This window comes from Aegilops tauschii, chromosome 1 (assembly GCF_002575655.3).
Source record: "Aegilops tauschii subsp. strangulata cultivar AL8/78 chromosome 1, Aet v6.0, whole genome shotgun sequence".
Taxonomy (NCBI): Eukaryota; Viridiplantae; Streptophyta; class Magnoliopsida; order Poales; family Poaceae; genus Aegilops; species Aegilops tauschii.
The window spans coordinates 430718122-430741251 of record NC_053035.3 but is presented as its reverse complement, the minus strand read 5'-3'; the positions used below and the strand labels follow the sequence as shown (position 1 = coordinate 430741251).

The following is a 23130-nucleotide window of genomic DNA, read 5'->3' as shown; positions in this document are numbered from 1 at the left end:
CAAAAGAAAAAGAAGACGTTTTACTGCTTGTAAGGCTGTTGATGCATGAAAAAAAAACTTCATGAGAAGACATGGACTCCATGTTCTATGTCGTCTTGGCCAAAATTGGAAGAATCCCCTGTGTGAAACTATGGAAAAACAGAAAAAATGTATGCGGCAGCAAACCTGATAATATATTGGAACTAGATAGGTTTGTGGTGTGCAACTTATGGCTCCATTCTGTGCAACTTGAAAATGAAATTGTGCAACTGCCGGAAGTAGTTTGGATGTGTTTTTACTTGAATAAAAGTACTTCCAGACTTGTGTCTATTGTGTGCAGCTGGAATACAACCTTTGTGAAAAGCTTGGAAACATGAAAAAGATGTGTAATATAACAACGAAAAACAATGCCCATCATGTGTGTTATTTGTGCAACTTGTGTGTGCATGTGTGCAACTGAAAAGACCCTTCTGAGCAACTGAGAGAATTTACTTGGATGTTTAGTTTGATAAAAAAAGTGCGGCCAAAATTTGATTTGTTTATTTCAAACTGATGCTGATTTGTTTGTTTGTTCCCCCTTCCACTACCTTTGAGAGAAAAACGTATAAGCATCTATGCAACTGTCATGGGTTGTTGTGCCAGACTGGTATGCTTAGTTATGCAAATACGAGAACAAACATGTGCAGGTAAAAAAAATAGGAAGGAAGCAAAAAGCTTTACTCACTTGTAGCTTGCCAAACACACCAGACGCCTTCAAGTCCATCTTAATGACCGTGGCAATTAGATTGCTATCCCATGCCATTGGTTGGATGGGGCAAATTGCTTACATGCACGTCTAATTGAAATAATTAAGACAGGAAACTTGTGTGGTTCTGTCTAATTGAAATAGTGAATCTAAAAAATGACAACTAGTATAAGGTTCATGTGCAACTATGCCTTGTATGGATGCCAACTACTATAAGGTTCATGTGCTACTACGAACTGTATGGGTGCCAACTTGAATCAGTTTCACGCACGAAAGAAACTTGCATGATAAATAGAGCCAACTACTATGAGGTTTGTGTGCAAGTACAACTACTAGAGATGCCAACAAAACATGTGACTATGAAAAAACAAGATAATTAAAACTGCCAACTAAGTATAGCCATAGTGTGCAAGTTCCTCTGGCTCATATCCAACTAGGGATACTACAATGGCCAACTAGCACTAGTAGAAAAGGGGGTTTTTGTCCCGGTTGGTAAGGGCCTTTAGTCCCGGTTTTTGAACCGGGACTAAAGGGTCGTTACTAATGCCTCTCCCCTTTAGTCCCGGTTCTTACACGAACCGGGACTAAAGGCCGTCCACGTGGACGCAGCCTGGAGCTCCACCTTTAGTCCCGGTTGGTAACACCAACCGGGACTAAAGGAAATTTTGTGATATTTTTTTTTTGCGATTTTTTTTTTTGATTTTCAAATTTCTGAATTATTTTAACCTATAATCTCTAATCATCACCCCTATCCTCTAATCTCTAATCACCCCTCATCATTCCAAATAATCTAACTTCCCGGACGGTCACCCATCCTCTCACTACTCCAGCCTGAGCACGCTTAACTTTCGGGTTCTATTCTCCCTCGTTTCCAAGTCTGCACTTGTTGTTTTCCTAACAATAGTAAGATGTCAATTCTATTAACCCTCAGGAATTTAGCTTGAGCATGAAGTGACACATTTCACTATTTGAGTTTGAAACTATTGTTTTGAAAAACAATAATTATTTAGTAACACTAATATTTTTGGAATAATTAGTTTGACCATTGTTCGACCACTGTTTGACCACAGTTTGACCAGATTTGACCAAAATTCAAAAAAACTGAAATAATTATTTAGTAACACTAATATTCTAGAATAATTAGTTTGACCATTGTTTGACCACAGTTTGACCACAATTTAAAATTTTTTGAATTTTTTTGCCTCTCCAGATCTTAAAAGCCCCGTATCTTTTTTTCTGTTAGGTTTTTGAGGATTTTGAAAATGTTTAACGGGGTTCCCCCGGTTAAATTCGGATGTAACTTTTCGAGTAGATGATTTTTCATATAAAAACTTTTTCATCTGAGTTCGTATGCAAAAGTTATGCCCATTTTAAGAAATTCCAGAGAGATTTTGCAAATAAAGTCGAAATTCATATTTGTTAATTTTCGCAACAACTAGACCACATATCACATGGGAAACTTATTTTATTTTATTTTTTTGACATTTCCATCATTTTATTTTGTTTTTTCTAAAACTGAAAAGGCGGTCCAGGGGGGGGGGTAGAGTTTGATGGGCCCTTTAATAGCAAAAAGAATTTTCATAAAGAATGTTTTTGTTAGACATTTTAATAGCAAAAAGCATTATCATAAAGATTTTTTTTGTTAGAAACTAAAATAACAAAATCTGTTTTTGAATAGAATCATAAAACACAGTAATAACAAAATCAAAAAATTCAAATTTAAAAACTAATGGCACTAACAGAAAGTTTATAATTTTTGTGACCTAAAAGCAAAAAGAATTAAAAAATAAAATTTAATAAAATAAATAAAAATAGCAACAGTAAGTATTTTATTGTAAGTAGAAACGAAATAAAATAAATAAAGCAACAAAGAAAAAAAAAGTGCCATCTAATGGGCCACCACAGCCTGAATACGAGTAGAAACCCAACCATGGGCCAGGATTCAGGCCCGCAGGTGGCCCAGTAGGCCCACAGGCACACAGTGTACGGTTAGGCTCGAAAGCCTGCAATTGAGAGGAACTCGAGAGGGTGGGCGCAGCGGCGCTTATAAACCACTCTCGAGCTCTCTCAACTAGCGAGGTGGGACTAAACTTTGGCCGCGACGCGGGCAGCACATGTCCTTTGGTCCCGGTTGGTGGCACCAACCGGGACTAAAGGACTAATCTTTAGTCCCGGTTGGTGCCACCAACCGGTACTAATGGGCATCGCACCCTTTAGTCCCGGTTCGTGGCACCAACCGGGACTAAAGGGCCCAGGTGAACCGGGACTAATGCCTTAGCCGCACGAACCGGGACCAATGCTCACACTAGTCCCGGTTCGTGACTGAACCGGGACTAATGTGAATATTGCCCTGTGACGAAAGCCCTGTTTTGTACTAGTGTAGTACTATAAAAATGGAAAAATTGGATAAACTCCAATGGCCAACTGGGCGAATTAAGCATGAAAGAGAAAACTACACCAAGCAGCATGCAGCACACGCATATCCTTCCAGGATCCTTCTAATATGAGGGCTCAATATGAATTGCATGTAGCCAAGTACTAGTAAGCAGAAGGAGATCTACTAGCTCATCTACCTCGTGGCACAACGCCAGCTCCAAAATATATACTTAAACATCAAGCTCCGGTGAGCATTGACAAGAATTGTAATGGCCGTGCCGAAGTTCTATGGATTTCCATGCACCAATGCCAAGAATGATGCAGATCAGTATGATATCAACTGTGAAGTTGGTTGTTGAAACTGCACAAGACCCATATTTATTTGTCAACGGCAGAACAAAAGAGTGAAAGTTCTTCATTATTGATCTAAGAGAGCCAACTCCTCTCGCCTGGTTGACTGTCTCTTTAAGCCTGACGTTGGTCTTTCTTAGCTCCGTGTTAGCTTTGTCGACCTGTAGATATATAGAAAATACGGAGCATTATGCATGCATCTCATGCAATTTCCAGCTGCATTTTTCTTATAAGAGCGGGATATAGGAGTGAAACCTTTCTATCGATTTTGTCGATCAGAGGCCAGTCTAGTTCCTGGAGAATTACATGATGGAGAGTGGCCTCTCCGGCCTCTCGATTTTTGGCGTCGCCGGGAGTATGTAAGAGGAGGAGGCGGACCGGGGTATGCTTCGCGCGTTGCACGTCGCTGGGAGGAGCGCGGCGGAGAGTGGCCCTCCTGAGTGAGCGCCATGGCGGCCCTTTCCTGACAGGGCAGCAGCAGCTGGGGACTGCAGATCCAGCTCCTAGAAAGAGCGCGCTGCTGGTCCGGCTCTCTAGGCTCCTCCGGTGCGCCGCCTCGCCTCGGCCTCTGGGGCACGCTGTTCCCTTGCCGGATTTGATGGACTTGAGGAAAAGAGGATAAGGATAAAGTTGTGAAGCTGGTTCACAGCGACGGTAGCAGCGCGTGAGCAAACCCGCCTCGCTCCGATCAGTAAACACCTGGCGCTAGTGGGCCGCACTATATGCTCGCAACAAGCGGCAGTCTCGCCAAATAGTGCGCGTGCACTTTTAAGTTTTCAGGTCCGTATATAACCCAAAGAAAACGGTATACATAATGAAGCAATAACTCAGCTGCCCGAAGCAATAGAGGCAATTTCGATGACATACAGCCAGAAGCAATAGCTCCTTTTTTATTTTGTACTTTTCATCTACTTCCATTCTCTATTATCTAGATCACCACTTAAATAAAGCCTCATAACTCAGCTGCATAATTTCAAATATGAAGTTGCTTACCAGCTCCTTTATTATTATTAGGTACAGGTATATAGGTATAGATATAGAGGTAGTACATATTAAGGGTCAAATGAAAGAGAGAGGCTGGATTTGTGCTGACGTTGTAGAAGTGACACCAAAAGTAAAGAAAGAAAGATAGGATGGATGCGTTTTGTGAGGGGGGAATCACGCACGCCCACACCAGACAAACAAACAAGCAAACAAGTGAGCCATCCATCTCCATCTCCATCTCAGTGAGCGAGTGGTAGTGGTAGTGATAGTGGGGGAAGGGAGGGGCCTAACTGCAAATCCTCCTCTGCTCTGCTCTGCTCCGCTAGCTGTCTGTCGCTGCCGAGCTGAGCTTCTTCCTTCCCCCACCGCAACAGCAGCCGCAGCCGACGGAAGGCAACCACCGCACCGCAGCGAGGAGCCCCTTCGCTTCCCTTCCCTTCCTTTGGTCCCGGATCGATCTGGCGCAGCGAGGGCCTGCCGGGAATCGATCGACCAGGACCAGGAGGGAGCGGTGAATTAGATTGAATTCAAGAAAGAAAGAAAGGGCAGGCCAAGCCGGGGGTGGAGGCGGCGATGAGCGCTTCTCGGTTCATCAAGTGCGTGACGGTGGGGGACGGTGCCGTCGGCAAGACTTGCCTCCTCATCTCCTACACATCCAACACCTTCCCCACCGTAAGCTGCTTCCTTCCCTTCCTTCTTCAACTGCTCCACATACATGTAGTACATGGATAGATAGATAGATAGATCCCCTTCTTCTTAGAACAAGACAGATGGATGGATGGATGGATTCCCCACTTTTACGAGATGAATCATGATTACTTGCTTTGTTTTCAGTTCAACCGATGCCAAATACTAGGGAAAAAGAAGATTGATTGATGCATGGATTGTGTTGGAGGTTGATGAGGAGGGAGGGAGGGAGGGAGAATCTGACTTAACCAACTAGAGTACCCTGCTATGCTAATGCTAGCCTCACTCAATTTACTAGCTACTTTTCAAATACTACTTACTATATATCCCTGCTAGTCTCCTCCGACTCCAAATGAGGAGTTTATCTCCACCCAACAATCAAATCAAATCAATTGCTGTCACATGAAACCTCTTAATTGTTAACCCCTCCCTCCCTCCCTCCCTGTTTCTAGGCGCGCGCGCACACACACACACACACAAAATGACTTTTAGAAAAAAAGTTCTACTGCGTTCGTTCATCTTCATCTGCCACCCAATATGATGAATAGCTGAAGCAAATGTATCTAAATGTACAGCAAGCAAACACTTTTGCATCTTGTACTACTAACTCGTGCCTTATCCTCCATTTCTACATTACATTACAGGACTATGTCCCAACAGTCTTCGACAACTTCAGCGCTAACGTTGTGGTTGACGGGAGCACCGTCAACCTCGGATTATGGGATACTGCAGGTTAGCTTCTCTTTTCCCCCCATTTATGTTATGTGCACACATGCATGCTAATATCAACATCCTTGTTTCCATCTTCTAGTCCGTGTGTGTGTGTGTGTGTGTGTGTGTTCAATAAATCACACCCACCAGAATAATTAATGGGAAAAAATGCGATGAATTTAACAGGACAAGAGGACTATAATAGACTACGCCCACTGAGCTACCGAGGTGCCGATGTCTTCCTGCTCGCCTTTTCTCTTATCAGCAAAGCAAGCTACGAGAATGTCACTAAGAAGGCAACCCATCTCCTTTGATCCTCTCTGTTTCCTTGCTCCCACTCTCGATGACTTGTTGTAGTTTCATAAATTGTTTGTTATCTTGCTTATGAGATATGACATGTGCTTGTAATTTTCCAGTGGATCCCTGAGCTACGGCACTATGCTCCTGGTGTGCCCATAATTCTTGTCGGGACAAAGCTTGGTATATGCCCCCATTCGTCTCCTATCTCTGTTATGCTTCTGTAAAGTATCACATTTCTCTGTAATTCTTGCCGGAACTATGCTTGGCGTGCCCTTTTATGTCCTATTGCATTGCTTCTGCTTTAAGTAGTCTGAAATCCCTGTCTAAGTATAGGCATCTTTGTTGTCATGAGTTCACTTGTACTGTCACTGATGATGGTCTGCAGGCTTATGATATTTCAATATCATCTTTACCCATCTTTGCATGTTGAAATGCTGCTAACTTGGTTGAACGGAAAGCAAGCAAGCTATTTGAATTTTATGGAGGCATGCTTGCTGCCCAATACTTTCTAATACAGGAATATGGCATATATCCCTTCAAGCAAGTAGTTTTTTCTACTACTAAGAACCAGCTGAGAGATTGCTGTTGGTCCTTAAACAAGAAAATGGCAGACTCGTGTCTTTTAGTATTGCATGAGATACTATTGTTAATTCGAAAACTTGAGATCCTTATAATTAATGTTGAATTCCCTGGTGTGAAATTAAGACTTGATGTGATGATATTCGGGTTATCTCTGATAAAGGTGTGATGATACTCGTATACCAAATTAATGAATATTGCAGAGGCCAGAATGCTATTTCCTTTGTTATGCCAGTGACTAGACATCAGTTTGAACTTAAGATTAGTTTCTACCGAGGTCTGTTTTCTTTACCTGATTTTATTCAGTTTCCAGTATGACAGAAATTCTTGATGTTATTACCTCTTAGAGCCCTGCACACGTTCTTGTCAAATTCACGACGGTTTAGTCAATTTGAGAACACGTGGAACACAGTGCTGTAGTAGCCACTTGAGATTGAGTTGCATTGCTTTGTACCTGATTCCCAATTAGAGTTGACTGTAAGAAATGCTGTCTAATAAGAAGTGACATTATTCCGCATGTTTCGGCTATTGCTGCTTTCTTGCTACTTGTTGCTGTAAGAAATGTTGTATAACTCAGCAACTATGTTGATGTTAATAGATCTGCGGGATGACCAGCAGTTTTTCGTGGATCACCCTGGGGCTGTTCCTATTTCCACCGCTCAGGTACTCGGAAGCTTTATCTGTTTTTTTTTCTTGAGAAAATAAATAGCATATGCGTATGTTCTGTTGCTTCCTTGCATAAGATAGTGATCTCATCTCTGTGGCTAATGATTGTAGGGTGAAGAGCTGAAGAAGGTAATTGGCGCGACGGCCTACATCGAGTGCAGCTCAAAAACACAGCAGGTAAAATGAGTGCATCTCCTAGTAGTGAAGAAGAAGGCTATCTGTAGTATTGGGTTAGTGATTTGGTTGCATGGTGCAGAACATCAAGGCGGTGTTTGATGCGGCGATCAAGGTGGTTCTCCAGCCTCCGAAGCAGAAGCGGAAGAAGAGGAAGTCGCAGAAAGGATGCAGCATCTTGTAAACTAGCTCAAAAATGGTAGAGTGAGCTGAGGAGCAGCCCTTTGTTTTGCAGTGTCTCGCTTCGATCAAAGGGATCATAATTGCCTCGCCTCGCCTCTCCTTGTTGTATAATTTAGTTTGGCTTGATAAGGAATATATGTAGGATTGACATAATTTTTACTAAGTTGCAGCAGCAGCTCATGATGAACTTGGGTAGTGTGCTATATATACACGATGAACATGGACTGCTCAATCCAATCCTAGTACTTACTGAAATATACTACTAGCTGCTTATTTGTTTGTTTGTGCTTTTTGCATTTTGGATTTGCAGTGGCAAATTTAGATGAATCCCAAATGTTTTGAAAAATGATCACACTCATCACTGACTGACAGACTGTTTGAATAGCAAAGTTACAAGTCCGAGTAATACTAGTATCTTCTAGGGTGTCTCTGCTAGCTTATTCATTACTAGACTAGACTAGAGGAGGAAAAGCAGAGTGGAAGCAGCCAAGGCAAAGGACGTGACTCCGGCGGTGAGTCGTCTGGTTTGGTGGTGGCCGGCGGAGGTGGTGCAGGAGAGGGTGGCGTCGGGGTCGCTGAAGCAGCCGTGCTGCTGGGCGATGCCCCTGCCGGCGGCCTCCAGCTGGAAGCTGGAGTTGGGGCTGCCGCTGCTGAAGAGGAGGCACCAGAAGCCGCCGCGGTCGACGCCGGCGCCCACCTGCGCGTGCTCCCTGCCGCGCACCACGGTGGCGTTGGCCATGTGGAGCGCGTCCCCGCTGACGCCGTCGGAGCTTTGGCTGCTGCAGCCGAGGATGCGGCCGGAGACGACGTCGACCGTGGGCAGCTCGACCCCGCAGTTGGCGGCGTAGACCTCGGTGATGTCAGTCTCCGGCGGGTGGCAGGGCGGCGCCAGCGTGCCGTCGGCGGCGCAGGCGGTGGCGGGGGAGAGGGCGAGGCAGCGGGCGATGCACTGCAGCGCCATGCAGCCGAGGCCCTTGGTGGTGCGGAGGGCGGGTAGCTTGGCGGCTGCCCGGTCGGCGTTCACCAGCGCCACCAGCGCGTTGGCTGGGTTTGGGTTCCCCCCTCCGCCTTGAGCGCCTCCTTCTGCACATCCCAAAATGAGCCAAGCACATGCACAGCACATAACAAGAAGATGGATCGATCGACATGGAGGAGAAGATGGATCGATCGGGAAGAATATGTATGTACTGTACCGTGGTGGATGGTGGGTGCGGCGAGAGGCAGCATCGACATGGGTATGGATATGGTGCAGAGGCCGAGCATGGCGACCACTGCTACAGCCGCCGCTCCTTGTCCTTGTCCTTGTCCTTGCTTGGAGATGGAGATCCCAAGCCACATTGTCGTTCAGTGTTAAGAAGAAGAAGAAGAAGAAGCAGAAGCAGATAGATAGGTAGATTGATCACAAGAAAGAAATAAAGAAAGAAATAAGCAGCAATGGTGGACGGACACGGAAAGAATAAGAAGACGACGACGAGGACGACGAAATTGGGAAAGAGATGGGCCCGTCCGTCCGTTGGCGTGGATGAGATGAGATGAAAATGAGATCGGAGAAAGTGAAGGCGGAGCAGCTGCTCTGCTCCTGCTCTGTTCCACGGAAAGGAAACGAAGAAAAGTCAGAGGGCTCATCAATTCACCTTCCCGTACACTGGTACACAGTAGACACGCAAACGCAAACGCAACCGCAACGCAACGCAATTGATCCTATCCGTCTGTGCCGTGCACGGAAAGGCTTGGGCAGGCAAATAAATTAGCAGGCTCCTCCACTACCACTGTCTTTACTGTAGTACCATGCATGCTGCAGTGAAAATGAAATGAAATGAGGGGAGGGGGGAGGGGACCAACAGAACAGCTTCTGTCATTCAGAGTCTCTTTTTCCTACTACTGTCTACACTGTACTACTCTCTCGTAAACTAATATAAGAGATAGTGATCTAAACGCTCTTATATTAGTTTATAAAGGGAGTAGTATTTACCAAGAGGCCGGCCATGCTTCAACTTGCTTCCTTTTTACCACCAAACACACGCGTTGCTTGTTTTCTTCCTCTTCCATTCCATTCCATGTCGAGTTTGTTGAATTCTACTTATTCGAATCGAATCGCCCACAAATGTTGAACCTCATCATCCTCATGAGTAGCGTCGTGACAAGTCTGTTGATGCATGCATTTGGATAATTTCCTCGGACGTCGCAGGATTCTGCTCAACAATGTCCTTGCGCAGGATGACCGGTTTTCCCAAATAACAGACCAAAAATTCTGAATAAAATAAAATTACAGACCGTTCCGCACTCTGTCACCTTATCCTCACACAAGTTGTCATCACCTCCCACGGCGTCTCTGCATTCCATCTTGTCTCAATATTCTTCGTGATGTTGGGTCAAGTGCACCATTCAACATTTGCATGTTCGGACACTATGATATAATTACTATAGATGCGGATGAAGCGGGGAGCGGAGGTTCGCGGTGGCAAGCTGCCTCCCTCCTTGAGACCCTTTCTCCCACCGATTCTTGTCTGGATGTCCAACTGAGAAGTTGATCCTAACCAGGGCCCCTGCCGCTGAATGCATATTCTCTGCCAGCGTGCGATGGGACTCCGAGCTTGTGACTGTGGCATCTCGATTGCTTTGCTCATCTTTCTTCTTTTCCTCGATAGGCCGGCCTTGCCCTTGCCCAAAATGATCTTTCTAATCGGATGGCGAGTTCGCCACAGCCCCTCGGCCTCTTCTAGCTCAGATGCCCTTCGCTCCAAGTGTTTCTTTTCTTTAGAAACCGTGTTTATGACTGACGATAGGATTTTTAGCCGGGCTGCAGCATGATCAAGATCGTCCAAGACCGCCTGGCAAGCACTTTGATCTCCTAATCACTGAATACTATCTCGCCGCTTTCCTCTTGGCTCGTATCCGGCGTGCCTACCATGCAGCACGATTGGACCAAGGTTGCCTGCCACAGACGGGGAGGTTTTGTGGCTGGTGGGCAACTAATTTGCCGACTCGCCCATCTCCTCGTCAAGGTACTCCTTGTTCCTCTCAAGGACGTTGGTGATGTCCTCCACATTGGTGATCAAGTGGGTGATGGGTGGTCAAAAAAATTGGTGCCCATCGCGAGCCTTGAGTTTTCTTTTTGCCTCACATAGTGTATTGGTTCTCTCTATTGTGACGGCAGACGTGATGTGGCCTAGCCCAAAGGAGGTGCATGACTGTCTCGACAAAACATTGCTCTTCGGCACGGTCCGCGCCTCTCTTTGTTGTGTTGTGGCTAGGTACTGGGGAGCCCTTGGACGGTAGTTGTGACTCTCCTAGTTCTTCAATTACTTGGTGTTGGATATCCTTGTACTCTTGTGGGTCTACCTAGTGGTGTTGACTGCTTGTCATTGCTTGTTATCTGCTTCTCCTTGTGTTGTTCCTTGTTACTGCTTATGTGTATCGTAGCAAAGCGGCGTGAAAAAGAAAAGAAAATAAGATGTTGACATTGAATATCCAACTATGCACGCACTATTACTCGAGTCGAGGTAGTTCCCGCCGTGTGGTTGACGGGGGTGCCTGCCATGGGGGGTGGTCTGGTCTGGCTCATATTTGGCAAACAAAGCAAAGCAAAGCAAAGTGGTGAGGAGGCCTTTACGCTCGCATTTCACCTTCCTCCTGCGTCTTCCTCCTCGAGCTCATGCGCCCTTGCCCCCTTGCGATCCCATACACCTGCCAAAACGCAGTTCCGCTGCCTCAAATGGTCGGCGGTCGCCAATAGAATCCGCCCGCCACCGAGGCCAAGCTCTTGGCCTGCCATCTCGAGTGGCGGTCATCCTAAAAGGGAATATAAGCTTTGTACGATATCGCAGGGTCAATTAGATCGACTTAGGGTGCTCATCGAAGCTTAGATAAGAAGTTAGGGATTCATTTACGTATAGCATGGGATTCGTTTATGATCTACGATGGTCAGCGACCAAGATATGTGGGGATGTCTGGTCTGTGATGCTTTAGGTCAAAGTCTTGTGCCTGCCTTGTCGGCATAGATAATGGTGATGCCTTCGGGGGCCATTTTTGTCCTTGGAGGTGTCATTGTGAAGCTCCTACATCGTATCATCTCATGTGCACCAGGCGAAAGACTAAGAGAAACCATTGATCGCACGACAATGATATATTTGATATTGTTTCCCCCTTAAGGGCTTTGTCTTTGGAGTCATTGAGCCACCCTATTGATTGTTCATCTTATCGCCGATTCCAGTTGGTCTGTTTGGTATGTGATACGTCTCCAACGTATCTATAATTTTTTATTGTTCCATGCTATTATATTATCATTCTGGGATGTTTTACAATCATTTTATAGCAACTTTATAACATTTTTTGGGACAAACCTATTTACATAGTGCCCAGTGCCAGTTGTTGTTTTTTGCTTGTCTTTTACCTGCAGAAAATCAATACCAAACGGAGTCCAAACGCAGCGAAACTTTTTGGAGAATTTTTCTGGGCCAGAAGACACACGTTGGGCCAAAGAAGTACCAGTGGGGCGCCCCGAGGGGGGCACAACCCACCTGGGCGCGCCTGGGGTCCCAGGCGCGCCCTGGTGGATTGTGCCCACCTTGGTGGCCTCCCGCACCGCCTCTTTGCTCTATAAATACCCCAATATTCCAGAAACCCTACGGGAGCCGACGAAAATCAATTCCAACCGCCGCAAGTTCCAGAAACCACAGATCCAATCTAGACACCATCACGGAGGGGTTCATCATCCTCATTGGTGCCTCTTCGATGATGCGTGAGTAGTTCATTGTAGACCTACGGGTCCGTAGTTAGTAGAAAGATGGCTTCCTATCTCTCTTTTGATTCTCAATACAATGGTCTCTTGGAGATGTATTTGATGTAACTCTTTTTGCAGTGTGTTTGTTGGGATCCGATGAACTTTGAGTTTATGATCAGATCACTGGTATGCGTCGGTGCTATACAAACGGATTTTAACCCCTTTCCACGACGGCGTTCGGAACCGTCACCTAGTGAGTGTGGGCGATAGGGGGGTCCTTCCCACAGGACCCAGAAACCGTCGGGGATATGCCCTCCTGGCACACACGCTCGGCAAAATGAGATCGTGTGCGACCCGCGAGCACTCAAATACAGAAATACGTACAGTAGTGCTAAAAAAATATAATTATACAGGCGAAATCATTTCCGGTTGTAAGTACATCCCACACAGTCAGTCACCGCTAAACGTTTCCGTTCGTATATACATCCCACACAGTCACTCCAAAGAAAACGTTTGCGCAAGGTGGCATAACGCAAACAGTTTTCAAGAGAATGTCGTGTGTGATTGTTCATTGATCCAACATGGTTTATTCCTAGAAACTGTGTGCATTGCCTGAGGTCATCGCCCACGGTGTTTTCTCAATAACCGTTTGCAATAGGAAAACCCAATTAGCGGGCTAATTACCCTATTATTAATAATCCATTTACTAATCTAATTGACATTCATATTAAGCAGATAATATATTCCATTCCCATATTAAGGAAGCAGGATTTCATAATTGAAATACATCGGAGTACAACATGATATAGCTTCAGCACTCAGCTACCCTATTACACAACTGCACTAGCAGCAAGTTTCACATGCAACATCTATAACCTTTCGAAATTAGCATCATAGACAGTACATAGAGAGATGCATCTCATCTGGAAAATTGCTGAAGCGGAAGGCGAATATTGAGCCTTCATTCATGTTGAAGGTCTTTGCAACTTTAGGCCAGTGCCTGTGGATGTTTGACCGTCCATCCTTCGACCTCTTCAGGAACACTTCAATATTGAACCATGGGTGTTGTATGAAAACTTTCATCGCCTCCTGACCACAGAGGTGGTTTGAGAGGTAATCATCAGTGAACCCTGAAAACAAGGATGTGCATAAATATCTTCTCTATATTGGAAATGGGGCAAAGAAATAAAAAAGGCAAGGTATAATAGTTAGTACCATCTTGTAAACCTCAGTGCTACCCATTGTTTCCCTGCAACACATATAAGGTAGTTAGTCATCAGGTTACGTAAGGGTTCGCATGCTATCATAAAATATGTTGATGATAAATAAGCACATTAAGAACTAGGATTAAGAACTAGGAAATATAGCACTTGTATATGTTTCTCATGTATTAAGTGCAGCCAAATTCGATTTATTCCTCCCATGGTATACAATAACAGAATGCAGCCACAACAATTGAACATCGCATTACAGAATTGAACCAAACAGTTAACTAAACACCACAACAAATGAACCAAATGTTAATTGAGCACCACATTGCACAATATAACATACTCCTAATAGAAGATCAGACAGTTAACCAAACCAAGCATGCTTAACAACTTGGAAATATAGCAATTGTATTTGTTTCTCATGTATTTAGTACAGCCAAATTTGATTTATTCCTCACATGGTATACAATAACAGAATGCAGCCACAACAATTGAACATCACATTGCAAAATTGAACCAAGCAGTTAACTAAACACCACAACAAATGAACCAAACGCTAACTGAGAACGACATTGCACAATATAACATACTCGTAATAGAAGATCAGACAGTTAACCAAACCAAGCATGCTTAACAACTTGGAAATATTGCACCCTGAAGAATTGAACATCACATTTGCAGAATTGAATCAAGCAGTTAACTGAACACCACATTGCATGACATATAGAACATATACACTATAGCAAAAGATTGCATGGTAAAAATAGATAGCACAATTCACTAGAATTTGTTAAGGAAAGGCAGTAGCTAGCAAACTGAACATGGGTCCTTATAGTGAGCTAATAAGACAAGCTACTCCTCATTGCCAGAGATATCGATGACGATTGGCTCCTTGTACATGGAAGAGGGCGAGGCCTCCGCATTGTGGGTGCCCTCGTTGTAGTGGTGATTTGCCAGAGCCGCTCCGGGCACCAACCTGCTGGCTCTTGAGATGAGGTAAGCACGTGCACGCTGAGAAAACACCTCGTAGTCTTCGTTGAAGGCACTGACGGTGGCCTCGAGAAAATGCCACGAACTGTCGTTTAAAGCAGCCAACCGCGTCACGGCGTGCGCACGCGAGTTGTCAATGGTGGCCTCGACGGCGAGGTGCTCCTCCAAGACCTGGGGGTCAGCACGAATGGCAGCCATCGCGACCTCATCCGCGCGTGCGCCCGCGATTTGCTTCTCCGCTGCCAAATGCTCCTTGAGATCCTGGCTATACTGGCATGCACCATGGCTTAGGCCGGCGCTTATTTGGTGGAGGGGTCGGTGATTTGGGTGGAAGGTGTTGCGCTCGCGCCGGCGGTCGGGGCATGTGGGATGTGGAAGGAGGAGGAGGATGGGGGTCGGGTGTGGATTACCTGCCTGGATAGGCGAGGCCGAGCAGCGTGAAGGAGGGTCGCCGGCGAGGAGGCGGCGCTGCAAGCAAGGAGTGAAGGTTTCAACTTGGAAAGGAAGGCGGAAACAGGGGAAATGTGGCTTTTGGTAAGGGGGAGGGGGCGGGGAGGAAGATATTTCCACGGAAGCCAAAAATTTGGAATTGCTTCAGCGAAAAAACTGGCGCGCAAAGTGTCACCAGACACGGTCCCTTATTCAGAGCGGGCTGTGGACTGTAGGCGTCGCACCTTCTCGCGTAAGTCATATGCGTACTATACTCCGACGGTGCTCCAAGATATTTTGTGTTGCATCTCACACGGTTGGTTATAATAAACTGTGTGGGATCTACTTGATTTTTCGTCTTGATTTGAATTACATAATGGGGTCACAGCGGCCATGGACGGTGTTTGAATTGCTAGACCTTTTTATCTGCAGTGAACATGCAACTATATGTGTGTCATAAAAGAATTGGAATTATTCGGGGTTCGTTTGGACATTTGTATGCATTAAGTGAGTTTTCAATGCATTTATGTGCATAATTTAAATTTGAACTACATGCACATGCTCTAGTGCATATAAATTGGTTGAAAAATCAAATCTTTGTCCTTGGGTGCATGCTTAGGTCCCATGCAAGAAATGAGAATGAATGTCAAACACCCTGCCACCGTCACTCGGCCGCAAACATTGAGATACATGGTTTTAAATTCTAGTAAATCCAAAACTCGTCTGAAATTCATGAAACTTGGCATCCTATCATGGAGCGGCATCAACATGCCGTGGTAATTTTTTGTCCCATTTGGGGCAGGTTTGGGTATATGCTTCTCACAAACCAGAGCTTCTCACAACAAGCATGATGGTTTCAGTAGGGAACGCCCCACCTTTGGGGACGAAACGGTATCCATTGCCTCTTATTGATTTCAATTTTTTTTCTCGTGTCAACATAGAACAACAGGAGTGTTGTGTTATTTTTTGTGATTTTTCGGGGTTTGTTTGGACATTTTTATGCATTAAGTGAGTTTTCAATGCATTTATGTGCATAATTCAAATTTGAACTACATGCACATGCTCCAGTGCATATAAATTGGTTAAAAAATCAAATCTTTGTCCTTGGGTGCATGCTTAGGTCCCATGCAAGAAATGGGAATGAATGTCAAATACCCTGCCACCGTCACTCGGCCGCAAACATTGAGATACCTGGTTTTTAAATTCTAGTAAATCCAAAACCCGTCTGAAATTCATGAAACTTGGCATGCTATCATGGACCGGCAACATGTCGTGGTAAATTTTTTGTCCCATTTGGGGCAGGTTTGGGTATATGCTTCTCACAACAAGCATGATGGTTTCAGTAGGGAACGCCCCACCTTTGGGGACGAAACGATATCCATTGCCTCTTATTGCTTTCAAATTTTTTCTCGCGTCAACATAGAATAACAGGAGTGTTGTGTTATTTTTTAATGATTTTTAGGGTTCGTTTGGACATTTTTATGCATTAACTGAGTTCTCAATGCATTTATGTGCATAATTGAAATTTGAACTACATGCACATGGTCCAGTGCATATAAATTGGTTAAAAAATCAAATCTTTGTCCTTGGGTGCATGCTTAGGTCCAATGCAAGAAATGGGAATGAATTTCAAATACCAGGGCACCGTTGATTGCCGGCAAAACGTTGAGATACTTCGTTTTTAAATTCTAGTAAATCCAAAACTCGTATGAAATTCATGAAACTTGCATGCTATAATGGAATGGCACCCCACATGTTGTGGTATTTTTCGTGTCCATTTTGAGAGAAGGCGCACTCGAATAACAGCCAACAAAGGCATTTTGAAAAAATAGCTGCCACTTTAATATCTCAAACGTTTGTATAATTCAAACCGTGTGCGTTATGTTAACCATTCACGTGACGCCACGTGTCTTGGTTTTAATGGCTATAGGTTTTAATGGCTCTTGATCACAAACGTTTTAGATAGAACACCCGTATGCAAAGTGAGAGTAGGATTTGTGCATCTCTTGAACACAAACGGCTCTTTTGGATGACCCGTGTGAACCACTTACAAACAATTTGGTGCGATTTGCATCTGTCATATTGGGTATGCTGCCATTTGTCAAACTAGAAAGATTGACATTTGTTGATGTAGTAACATTGCCATTTGCCAACCTTGTAACACTGCGATTTGTCAAAAGATGGAGTGAAAGTGCGTTATATCGACTAGAGGGGGGGTGAATAGGCAATTTTTATAAATTCTTCACTGAGGAATTTGTGGGTGAGGAAATTCCTTAGCGAAGAACTACTTGCAGCGGAATAAGTACTCAAAAGTATCATAGCAGAGCACAAGCATAGTCATCATGATGAAATGAAAACAAGCACACAGTACAGAAAGCGTAAACACAGGATAACACAATTATCCAAACCAAGCATGATTAAGAACTAGGAAAACCCATTTATCCAAACCAAGCATGATTAAGAACTAGGAAATATAGCACTTGTATATGTTTCTCATTTATTAAGTGCAGCCAAATTCGATTTATTCCTCCCATGGTATACAATAACAGAATGCAGCCACAACAGTTGAACATCGCATTGCAGAATTGAACCAAGCAGTTAATTAAACACCACAACAAATGAACCAAACGTTAATTGAGCACCACATTGCACAATATAACATACTCCTAATAGAAGATCAGACAGTTAACCAAACCAAGCATGCTTAACAACTTGGAAATATAGCAATTGTATTTGTTTCTCATGTATTTAGTACAGCCAAATTTGATTTATTCCTCACATGGTATACAATACCAGAATGCAGCCACAACAATTGAACATCGCATTGCAGAATTGAACCAAGCAGTTAACTAAACACCACAACAAATGAACCAAACGCTAACTGAGAACGACATTGCACAATATAACATACTCGTAATAGAAGATCAGACAGTTAACCAAACCAAGCATGCTTAACAACTTGGAAATATTGCACCCTGAAGAATTGAACATCACATTTGCAGAATTGAATCAAGCAGTTAACTGAACACCACATTGCACGACATACAGAACATATACACTATAGCAAAAGATTGCATGGTAAAAGTAGATAGCACAATTCACTAGAATTTGTTAAGGAAAGGCAGTAGCTAGCAAACTGAACATGGGTCCTTATAGTGAGCTAATAAGACAATCTACTCCTCATGGAGCGGTATACCTTTTGATCGAAGTCAATACCATTTTCATTAGTGCACAGATGGCCATTAGTGGGCATAGGAATTTTGACGCCTTTGCAATCCTGCATGCCGAATTTCCTCAATACATACTTGAGGTATTTCTCCTGAGATATGAATATGCCATTGCGCTGTTGACGAATTTGAAGACCTAAGAAGAATTTCAACTCTCCCATCATAGACATTTAATATTCTTCACTCATCATATAGGCAAATTCATCACTATAACGTTGGTCAGTACAGCCAAAGATGATGTCATCAACATATATTTGGCATACAAACAATTCATCATCATATGATTTAGTGAAAAGAGTAGGGTCGGGTGAACCGGGTTTGAAGCCTTTCTTCATGAGGAATTCCTTCAAAGTATCATACCACGCCCGAGGGGCCTGCTTGAGGCCATAGAGGGCCTTATTTAGTCTGAAGACTTTGTCAGGATGCTTAGGATCTTCAAAACCTGGGGGTTGAGCAACATATACTTCTTCCTCAAGCTTACCATTGAGGAATGCACTTTTCACATCCATTTGATATAAGGTGATATCATGATGGTTAGCATAAGCAAGTAATATGCGAATAGCTTCAAGTCTAGCAACAGGTGCAAAAGTTTCATCGAAATCAATTCCTTCAGCCTGTGTGTAGCCTTGAGCTACTAGCCGTGCCTTATTCCTCACCACAAGGCCATTTTCATCTTGCTTGTTGCGGTAGATCCACTTTGTGCCAATGATATTGTGTTTGCGAGGATCTGGACGATTGACCAGTTCCCAAACGTTGTTGAGCTTGAACTGATGTAATTCTTCTTGCATGACCTGAATCCACTCAGGCTCCAGAAATGCTTCATCTACCTTAGTGGGCTCTGAGATAGAGACAAAAGCATAGTGCCCACAAAAGTTAGATAAATGTGAAGCTTTTGAGCGTGTGAGAGGACCTGGTGCTTCAATGTCATCGATGATCTTCTCAACTTGCACTTCTTTTGCAACGCGAGGATGAGTAGGTTGTCGTCGAGAAATTTGATCAGCATTTTCTTCAGCACCATTTTCTTCAGCAATTTCTTCAGGTGCATTAGCTCGACGTTCTTCACGTTCTGGAATGAATTCTTCAGCAGATTCTTTGGTAGGAATGACATCCTCAGTAGCCTTGAACTTGATAGTTTCCTCAGGTGCTGGTTCATCTATCACAGAGGGTAGGTGCTCTCTTTGCGAGCCATTAGTTTCATCTAACCGCACATCTACAGTTTCAACAACCTTGTGAAGAACGGTGTTGAAGACTCTGTAGGTGTGCGAGTCCTTTCCGTAACCAAGCATAAAACCTTCATGTGCTTTCAGTGCAAATTTAGCATTGTGATGAGGATCTCTAATCCAACATTTAGCACCGAAGACTTTGAAATAACTCACATTGGGTTTTTTGTCAGTGAGGAGTTCATAGGCAGTCTTCTTGAAGAAATTGTGAAGATATGCCCTGTTGATGATGTGGCACGCGGTATAAATTGCCTCAATCCAGAAGTGACGAGGCGTCTTGTACTCATCAAGCATAGTGCGAGCCATCTCAACAAGAGTTCTGTTCTTGCGCTCCACGACGCCATTTTGCTGAGGAGTGTAAGGAGCAGATAAGTCATGACTAATACCAAGTTCATCAAGATAGTCATCAAGACCAGAATTCTTGAACTCAGTTCCATTGTCACTTCTGATGTGCTTGATCTTCACACCAAAGTTGGTTGAAGCCCTCGAGGAAAATCGTTTGAAGACTTCCTGCACTTCATGTTTGTAAGTAACAATGTGTACCCATGTGTAACGAGAGTAATCATCAACAATAAGAAGCCCATAGAGAGATGCGTCATTTGTGACAGCTGAGTAATGGTTAGGACCAAAGAGGTCCATGTGAAGCAATTCGAATGGTCGAGTAGTGGTCATGATAGTCTTCGCTGGATGCTTAGCCTTGGTCATCTTTCCAGCTTCACAAGCTCCACATAGGTGATCCTTGAGGAATTTGACATTCTCAATGCCAATGACATGCTTCTTCTTCGCAAGCGTGTGCAAATTCCTCATGCCTGCATGACCAAGTCGTCGATGCCATAGCCATCCTTCTGAAGCTTTTGCAAGTAGGCACAGGGCTGGTTGCGGTCCTGTAGAGAAATCAACAATATACAAGTCTCCTCTCCTAAAGCCTTCGAAGACTGACTTTTTCCTTTGTCAGCGAAGATGATATGCTTCAGATGCGATGGTGATAAGGGAGCATCAATCAATAGATTCTTGTCACCAGTCATGTGATTTGTACATCCACTATCGAGGACCCACTCAGTGGCTTTGGGTTGATCATCCTGCAGATGAATTAGTGCAGCTTACGAACTCATATACTTCATCAGTGAAGAATATGACGTCAATTCATCAGACCAATTTCATCAAGCAATAGAACAGATAAAGCAGTATGAGGACGTGAGAAATGAAAGTTCATTTCTTCACGATTAGCCTGCGTCCTTTCAGGCATACTTCAGGTCTCCAGCAAATTCTTCAGACGTTCAAGTACGTCTGGAGACCTGACCCTGCAGAAGAGATTAGTTTTTTCTTCACCACCCACATCTGAAGGGGTGAGAAAGAGTTCATCACTCTGCGAGCTCCATAAGAGAAGGGTGGCATAGAAGCCAATCCATTTCGTTTCACATAAGAGGAGTTAGGGTAAGCATATGAATAAGCAGAGAAATTCTTCGAGGACTTATGAGCATAATGATTAGAAGAATAATGCTCATATTCATAGCCCTTGGCTCTTCCCTGCGAAACAGAGTTGTTAGCACAATGATGTTCATATGAGGACTTTGATCCTTTTGAGGAATTTGATCCACGTGAGGAATTTGGTCCGTATGAGGACTTGGATCCATATGAAGAATTTGGTCCATATGAAGAATTTGATCTGGGGTTCCTATTCCTCACAGGTGGTGTCATGAGGACATTCACCTGAAGACTTTCAAGGCACCTTTTGGGAACCCAAATTTTCTTCATAGGGGATGTTGGGAATCGTAGCATAATTTCAAAATTTTCCTACACTCACCAAGATGCATCTATGGAGTCTACTAGCAACGAGGGGAAAGGAGTGCATCTACATACCCTTGTAGATCGCGAGCGGAAGCGTTCCAATGAACGTGGATGACGGAGTCGTACTCGCCGTGATCCAAATCACCGATGACCGAGTGCCGAACGGACGGCACCTCCGCGTTCAACACACGTACGGTGCAGCGACGTCTCCTCCTTCTTGATCCAGCAAGGGGGAAGGAGAGGTTGATGGAGATACAACAGCACGACGGCGTGGTGGTGGATGTAGCGGCTCTCCGGCAGGGCTTCGCCGAGCTTCTGCGAGAGAGAGAGAGGTGTTGCAGGGGAGGAGGGAGGCGCCCAAGGCTGTAGGTTGCTGCCCTCCCTCCCCCCTTTATATAGGCCCCTGGGGGGGTGCGCCAGCCCTGGGAGATGGGATCTCCAAGGGGGCGGGGGCGGCGGCCAAGGGGGGAAGGGGTTGCCTTGCCCCCCAAGGCAAGGGGGAAGCTCCCCCCCCTAGGGTTCCCAACCCTAGGCGCATGGGGGGAGGCCCAAGGGGGGCGCCCCAGCCCACTAAGGGCTGGTTCCCTTCCACTTTCAGCCCACGGGGCCCTCCGGGATAGGTGGCCCCACCCGGTGGACCCCCGGGACCCTTCCGGTGGTCCCGGTACAATACCGGTAACCCCCGAAACTTTCCCGATGGCCGAAACTTGACTTCCTATATATAATTCTTCACCTCCGGACCATTCCGGAACCTCTCGTGATGTCCGGGATCTCATCCGGGACTCCGAACAACTTTCGGGTTTCCGCATACATATATCTCTACAACCCTAGCGTCACCGGACCTTAAGTGTGTAGACCCTACGGGTTCGGGAGACATGCAGACATGACCGAGACGCCTCTCCGGTCAATAACCAACAGCGGGATCTGGATACCCATGTTGGCTCCCACATGTTCCACGATGATCTCATCGGATGAACCACGGTGTCAAGGATTCAATCAATCCGTATGCAATTCCCTTTGTCAATCGGTATGTTACTTGCCCGAGATTCGATCGTCGGTATCCCAATACCTTGTTCAATCTCGTTGCCGGCAAGTCTCTTTACTCGTACCGCATGCATGATCCCGTGACTAACGCCTTAGTCACATTGAGCTCATTATGATGATGCATTACCGAGTGGGCCCAGAGATACCTCTCCGTCACACGGAGTGACAAATCCCAGTCTCGATCCGTGCCAACCCAACAGACACTTTCGGAGATACCCGTAATGCACCTTTATAGTCACCCAGTTACGTTGTGACGTTTGGCACACCCAAAGCACTCCTACGGTATCCGGGAGTTGCACGATCTCATGGTCTAAGGAAAAGATACTTGACATTGGAAAAGCTCTAGCAAACGAAACTACACGATCTTTTATGCTATGCTTAGGATTGGGTCTTGTCCATCACATCATTCTCCTAATGATGTGATCCCGTTATCAATGACATCCAATGTCCATAGTCAGGAAACCATGACTATCTGTTGATCAACGAGCTAGTCAACTAGAGGCTTACTAGGGACACGTTGTGGTCTATGTATTCACACATGTATTACGATTTCCGGACAATACAATTATAGCATGAATAATAGACGATTATCATGAACAAAGAAATATAATAATAACCTTTTATTATTGCCTCTAGGGCATATTTCCAACAGTCTCCCACTTGCACTAGAGTCAATAATCTAGTTACATTGTGATGAATCGAACACCCATTGCGTCCTGGTGTTGATCATGTTTTGCCCTAGGGAGAGGTTTAGTCAACGGAT

The 23130-nt window shown here is 44.7% G+C and overlaps 2 protein-coding genes and 1 long non-coding RNA gene across 3 annotated transcripts; 1 reads left to right on the top strand and 2 right to left on the bottom strand.

Annotated features, from left to right (window-relative positions):
* Positions 1-3095: 3095 nt before the first annotated feature.
* On the bottom strand, positions 3096-4141 carry LOC141023422 (uncharacterized). The gene is made up of 2 exons (XR_012184843.1): positions 3707-4141; positions 3096-3612 (listed from the first exon to the last, which is right to left on the bottom strand). It is a non-coding gene; the product is annotated as an uncharacterized lncRNA (long non-coding RNA).
* Positions 4142-4675: 534 nt separating this feature from the next.
* LOC109748476 (rac-like GTP-binding protein 5) lies at positions 4676-7990 on the top strand. Its single transcript, XM_020307499.4, has 7 exons — positions 4676-5107; positions 5767-5854; positions 6020-6129; positions 6250-6313; positions 7311-7375; positions 7490-7555; positions 7635-7990. Exons 1-7 carry the CDS (start codon positions 5009-5011, stop codon positions 7734-7736), a joined length of 594 nt encoding a protein of 197 aa, XP_020163088.1. The 5' UTR covers positions 4676-5008; the 3' UTR covers positions 7737-7990.
* An 81-nt stretch (positions 7991-8071) lies between these two features.
* LOC109748475 (uncharacterized) lies at positions 8072-9322 on the bottom strand. Its single transcript, XM_020307498.4, has 2 exons — positions 8929-9322; positions 8072-8818 (listed from the first exon to the last, which is right to left on the bottom strand). Exons 1-2 carry the CDS (start codon positions 9071-9073, stop codon positions 8193-8195), a joined length of 771 nt encoding a protein of 256 aa, XP_020163087.1. The 5' UTR covers positions 9074-9322; the 3' UTR covers positions 8072-8192.
* Between the last annotated feature and the right edge of the window lie 13808 nt (positions 9323-23130).

What these genes read in the sequence shown, in the direction of transcription:
- LOC109748476 (XM_020307499.4), top strand. Translation starts at nt 5,009, where the DNA reads ATGAGCGCTTCTCGGTTCATCAAGTGCGTGACGGTGGGGGACGGTGCC. An exon ending in CGGATTATGGGATACTGCAG is followed by an intron (nt 5,855 to 6,019) that starts GTTAGCTTCTCT and finishes TGAATTTAACAG; the next exon opens with GACAAGAGGACTATAATAGA. An exon ending in GCAGCTCAAAAACACAGCAG is followed by an intron (nt 7,556 to 7,634) that starts GTAAAATGAGTG and finishes TGCATGGTGCAG; the next exon opens with AACATCAAGGCGGTGTTTGA.
- LOC109748475 (XM_020307498.4), bottom strand. Translation starts at nt 9,073, where the DNA reads ATGTGGCTTGGGATCTCCATCTCCAAGCAAGGACAAGGACAAGGACAA. An exon ending in CGCACCCACCATCCACCACG is followed by an intron (nt 8,819 to 8,928) that starts GTACAGTACATA and finishes TGGGATGTGCAG; the next exon opens with AAGGAGGCGCTCAAGGCGGA.